At 32.3% G+C, this 6,154-nt stretch overlaps 1 protein-coding gene across 2 annotated transcripts; it reads right to left on the bottom strand.

Moving 5' to 3' along the window:
• Nucleotides 1-5,345, bottom strand: LOC124544059 (heat shock protein beta-1). 2 transcript variants are annotated; one of them, XM_047122469.1, is made up of 4 exons: nt 4,992-5,345; nt 2,663-2,716; nt 1,046-1,226; nt 1-890 (listed from the first exon to the last, which is right to left on the bottom strand). In XM_047122469.1, the coding sequence occupies exons 1-4, from the start codon at nt 5,177-5,179 to the stop codon at nt 696-698; spliced, it is 618 nt and encodes a 205-aa protein (XP_046978425.1). In that variant the 5' UTR covers nt 5,180-5,345; the 3' UTR covers nt 1-695. The 2 variants fall into 2 exon arrangements, with proteins under 2 accessions (XP_046978425.1, XP_046978426.1); XM_047122470.1 differs by lacking the exon at nt 2,663-2,716 and having other exon boundaries at nt 4,992-5,335.
• Nucleotides 5,346-6,154: the final 809 nt, after the last annotated feature.

The following is a 6,154-nucleotide window of genomic DNA, read 5'->3' as shown; positions in this document are numbered from 1 at the left end:
TAGTTTTTGCATTTTATTGACATCTACAACTTTCGTAACAACTGTTTGTACTAAAATATAAATGTTTATCAGTTAAAAGCTGTTAACATGTGTGCTGAATATAATGCTATTATTATTGCCTATAAATTTATGTTAGGATGAATGGACTTTTCATCAATAGATGTTAAACTTTAAAATGTTGTAGACTTTGTCTAAATGTTTTAATATCCTCGAAAGTTCGGAAGGTACTAATTGCACTATTATCACTGAACACGTTTTATAAGCTCCATTCCAAGCAGTCGTAGGCCGTTGAATTATCGGAAATTCAGATAAATTACGTGTATAATCATTAGAAACGGTGCGATCGATCTATCAGCATGCCGCTTGATTAAAAAGTGCCTTCACAAAGTCATGATTATATTCACAAACTTCTAACGATCACAGTGAAAGCATTGTCTCTAAGCAATTTGACGCGTACAGTGCGACTCGAGATTGTTTCCCGAATTGACCAGCGGAATAAAATATTGGAATAATTTTAAATAATTCAAACCGATAACAACATACGTGTTAATAAACGCTGAGATTCATTATAATTAAGATTCAAAATAAATATCTGAATATCTCCAATACTCCTTAATAGTAAATTTGTAAATTATAATAAATTATTATTAACAGTAGTATGGAATAGCTGCTGTCGAAGACCGCTACGTTTCGCCTCAATGCTTCTGAATAGGGATGTTCCTGTCAGTGATAGCGAGCTGTGGCAGTGGCGCCTCCACAGTCAGAACTCCGTCCCGGGACAGCGAAGACTTAATCGCCTCCGGGTTTGTGCCTTTAGGCAGGAGGAATTCTCTGTTATATTCTCTGTACACCGACTTTGTCTCCGATTTTTCCTCGTGTTTGGCGTGCACCTGAAAAAAACATATACGATTGAATTTAGTAGATATATTTTACTTTATCGATTTTATCATGCCATTGAACTAAAGAATTGTGGTTTAATTTAATATTATTGTCATATAATTCAATTTATTTACGATATTTTGTTAAAAGAATTGAGATTACTTACCAATAATTTGTTGTCGACTGTCTTCACGACGATCTCTTCAGGGGTGTACTGACTAACATCAAATCTGAGCTTGAGTGACTTGCCATCGCCTTCGTCCTGAATAAGGGGAGAGTTAAGACTGTCCCAATGACTGGGCTCAGCCAGCTGTCGGCTGTCACTGTGCTGTGATGATGTGGTAGTACTGTGGAGAGATATACAGGTGTCATTACTTTAAATTTTATTAATATTTCTACATAATAAGAAGATGTATTTTGTTCGTGCAGTATCAAATAATTTTCGTATTGTAAGTAATCTGTAATCTGAATAATATGTGTACTTAATAAAATAACTAAATAATGTTTATATGAATGATCAGTTGTCCTAGATTAAAAACTTTATTATAGTTTCAATCAATTCAGTGCGTTTATAATTTTACTGGAGTTACTGGTATTTTAGTAGATAGCGTGATAATTATACTAATAAACCTAATAACTGTGTTGAAAACTTCTTGGTATTAGTTACTTGTGTTTTGTGATATTAAAAGGAATACAGGTCAATGACCGTTAGACATGTAATTTACAGGATATTTGCTTCGGCCGCTCGAAATCGTGACAGAATTTGCATAAAATATATGCAGCTTAGTAAAACGATTTCAAAGTTTTTTTCTTTACCTACATAATAATAATAGTTTTGTAAAGTGTTACCATTGTAACAATTCTATGAAGGTACAGATATTTATAAAATTTTAGAGATAGCACTCACGATTATCGTGAAACAAAAAACTGTAAATGTGTTGCCGACATGAAAATTGTTTGCAGGCAACCACAATTTCAGGGAACTCGTGAATACCTAACAAAATTTTTCAACGAATTTTTTTTTTCATAATTAGCTACCGTTAGTACTTAAGGTAGAGTCATAATATTCAAAACAGACCAAATAATTCACAATCCTTTAAAATAACTTAGTATTTATTAATTTAAGTGTTGTAAGTTAATACAACTTATCTTGAATAAAATATATAACTTCTTAAAATCATTCTTGTTTTAATTTGAATTTTAATTAATTAATTTATAAATCGTGGTAAGTTAATTTGTGTATAATGCATGCAGTGTAATTTTTCCGCGACTGTAATAATTGATTATGATCACACTTCACAAGGCTGATGTCACGCTCACGAATGCAGATACAAGGTTATAGTCAACAAATGATCTCACGAATGTTATCCAATATATCACTAAATTGTTGTCCATTAAACATAACATCATATATACAAACATAAATAATTGCTTATTATACAAAACGGAACCTAACGTAATATATCAATTAGTGATCATTCAATTATTTTATCACTTAGAGATATTTATGGTAATCCTGTTTTTTTTTTTAAATATCTTTTACTATATTCAAATATTTGACTAAATAAAATACAGATTATAGCATAATAAAAGATTTACACAGACATAATAGCGTGTATAAATTAATTTATGTATAATTTACGAACATAATTAATGTCGATGCGCGTGTTTTAAAATAACATATGTTAGCTTATCGTGTTAGTGTTGATACATGTGCAGTGAATTATTAACAACATATATATACTACACTATATAATATAGGTACATATTATAAATATTTTACCTCTCTTTTGACTTGGTTACTCCTCCAGAGGAAACAGATTCGAAATTGTAAGACATGCAAAAGGCAATAATATATCTTGTTAGTTTTTGAAGGCTCTAATACTTTAAGCTGATGTAAAGATGTTAAATTCTCATCATTAATTTCCATGCTTTATATTTCAATGGACATCCTTCCTTCCTTGCATTTTAAAAAGCTTAATAAAAAAGCAGTTAAAACATATGCTATTACATTTTCGAAGCTAAATAATATACATAATGCCATATAAATACTTTGATAAGCATATAGGTACATAGGTTTATGTATCATAAAAAATATCCAAACGTAATAAAAGTATTGGGTACATATCGGTAACTGCTTCTGATAAGTAATACATAAATTCTTAATTGTTTATGTCATTGACCTTGATTGTTAATATAACAAGGGCGTATGTTTGACGTTATTGAGTTTTATACGAAAAAATACATTAAATAGCGTTTTCACACGGTTCACTTTTAGTTAATCAATATTTGCTGCTAAGAAAAATTTTAATGATGAAATATTTAAAATTTACAAAGCTATTAACAAAATGATTATCTGTATTGTTATTGATTCGATTTTTGAATTTTTAATTCGATTCGTATTTCAGACAATTCAAATTACTTTCGATTTAACAGTTATTCAACCAAGACAACTAGTATGAACGCGGCTTCATGATCCATGTAAATAGGTGAACCTTTTGATTTACAATTCTATTTTGAAAGAATAAATGTATTATCAGATTGTAAGTCACCGCTGGACATAGTAATTAGTATTGTAAGAAGGATAACCCACTCCTTGCATTGTCAATGCGTGGCCGACCATAATAATATCCAAGATGCTAGTCTCTGTTGCTTGTAATTATCTTGGCGCATTCTCATGTTAATCTTAAAGGCAAGATACCTGGCTCATTTTATATACTTGCTTATTTTTTTCCGATGCATACAAATTAGTAATTTGTTCAAACAAAGTGTTTTATACAATATGAATGAATTTACGAAAATTATAAATAGTACAAAATTCTTAAAAAGTAACATATAGTTGACAATTAGTCTTCATAGTAACAATATCGTTCAAAACATATAAAAACTTATTTTACCAAAGCAAATGTTTGGTAATATTTGCATGTCTAAATACTTCTGTGGCCTCGTAGTTGTATGAGAGACTATTGATACTGTTTTAATAAGAATGCGATCTACCCACACTGTAATACTTGTCAGTATGGGCGGACTAGTTACACATTGCTTGGTTTGTGTAAGAATTATAAATAAATTGTTGATTTATGAATTCAAAACATTATTTGTTAAAGTTAACTTGTGAATCAAGACGCTAACAACGTTTCAAAGCCAAAGAAAATCGATACATAGAGGACGTCCTAACCTCGTCCTTACCAACTGTAACCAATATGATCTGCCAAGTATGTACATTTCTTCGTGACGATTGTGTATTGCGTCACGTAGCTTGTGATGAACCAAATTCGATTCAACTGGGTCATGTATGGTTTCATGCAGTAAACAGTATTTCAGTGCGATCAAACTAACATCCAACCAGGGCCTCGCTCTACCTATGTAGTATAATATTCAAGAATCCACGTCGATAAAATAACCATAAACCGGTTTTTGCGTGAGTATGCTATCAGCTTTATGCACTTTCAATACAAACATACATACGTACATATATGTAATTTAAATTGCTACATTGTCTCTACATTTATTTATTTTTTAGACATAACAACAAAACCTTGAGTTTATTTGTATTGTTTCTATACGTAAACAGTATTAAATTTACAATTTTTCGTATCAAATTAAAATCAAGTCTTTTCAAATTTCCAATTTTATGTACAAATTGTTCAGAGCTGCCGGCCGGCGCTATTTCTATTTATGACATCATCCCGCGTCGGGCTTACGTATCGCTGCATGCTTTAAATGGAGCCGACTAAGATGTCTGCAGTTGATGCCGTTCCGCGGAATGATCCCGAATAATGCCTTTTGAATATAACTACTTTCGTGGAACCGTCATCGAGGTCGATCGAGGTGGGCAGCTCTTGTGAAATCCCCAATCTCATTAATTCAACATTTCCTTTTAGGAATACAGGGCCGGTAACGTTTAAGAAACATTCAGAATAATAATGTAAATTGTACAAATATGTATGTACCATAAAAAAATTAAAATAATCTTATAAGGTTGCGTAATGTGTCAGGCTATAGATATAAATCAATGTAATATTTAACGCATGGTTAAAGCAAACATTTTTTAATTGGTCAATAAAATATCACACTTTCGTTTCAGTTAGTAAAAAAGAATTGATAAATACCTCGTTGAACTCTTAAAGAAGTTGTTGCTTTCTCTGTTCATTAGCTCCGATCGAAATTTACTCATTTCTTCTTCCATCTTTCTCATTTCGGCGTCAAATCGCTCCCTTATGCTCGAAAACTCGGTATCAATGACAGAAAAATCTCCAAGTTTAATGGGAATATTTCTCTTAAGACCACTGTCAGCCATTTTCACGTGTATATGGTGTGGAAACTGTCGAAACTAAACAAACACTGACGGGGAAACGTTTTGTGTAAACACAGTTCACGGTGTCGCTACGCACTCGTTAGTAGACAAGGCAGGACTGATCATTAGTCGTCGACTCGGCGCCAGGGGGCTTGCGCACAGTTTTAAATAGCCTCACGTTCGAACGTCGCTGCAGACTCGCTCGGCGTCATTCGGCCCACACTGTGTTTCTCGCTCATTCTACATCTACTCACAGCCGATAATCTTAAGCATGAGATGCCTGCCACACGATGGAGGTGCGGGTTACCACTTTGTTATTTTAATGATGAATCATTCTATCTGGATTTGTCTTAGCTGTTTATGGTAATCATCGTATTATTTCGAGCATATGTGTTATTCATTACGATATTTTTAACGAACAACGCATTGACAAATGATCGAATGTTTAGCAGAAAATCATATTAGTCCTTTAAATGACGATGTGTTTTCAATTAGTAATAGTTTATAATTAAAACTATGTCAAACGAATACAATTAAAACATTCAATGGCAGTAGTGTAATAAAATTGAAATGGTTTGATAAAATAAAAAGAGCTCAAGATGACATCAACAATGTTTGGCAAGGTTATAGCAACGAAAGGAGACCTCGCGGTCAACCTGCTGTTTGATGATGACGTATATTACGTCATTAACGCTGTTTTACTGGCAACGTGTAGGTAGACATGGAAGTTACCTAACCCGTGAACAATGTGCTGTGACCTTCTACAGATCTACCTACGTGTTCTCATTTATCATGCAGAAAAATATGTTGATTCACTCCTATATGAGGGGTAAAGTTTTCTGAGCTGTCATTTGAAATTATTATTTCGTAGAAAGCCAGGTATTTTTTTAATTATTGTATTTGAGATACAAAAACTTGCATAAATATTAGTGTGTGTAAGTAATGTTATTTTAAAAGCCATTAAATTGAAATTTATCT

The sequence above is a fragment of the Vanessa cardui genome, chromosome 4, assembly GCF_905220365.1.
Source record: "Vanessa cardui chromosome 4, ilVanCard2.1, whole genome shotgun sequence".
Classification (NCBI taxonomy): Eukaryota; Metazoa; Arthropoda; class Insecta; order Lepidoptera; family Nymphalidae; genus Vanessa; species Vanessa cardui.
Note: the sequence above shows the minus strand (reverse complement) of the source record. Positions and strands in the feature narration are given on the sequence as shown.

Coding starts and splice junctions, on each gene's coding strand:
- LOC124544059 (XM_047122469.1), bottom strand. CDS start 5,179: ATGGCTGACAGTGGTCTTAAGAGAAATATTCCCATTAAACTTGGAGAT. Junction 2,717..4,991: donor TTCTTTAAGAGTTCAACGAG/GTATTTATCAAT, acceptor TGCCTTTTGCAT/GTCTTACAATTTCGAATCTG. Junction 891..1,045: donor CAGTCGACAACAAATTATTG/GTAAGTAATCTC, acceptor TGTTTTTTTCAG/GTGCACGCCAAACACGAGGA.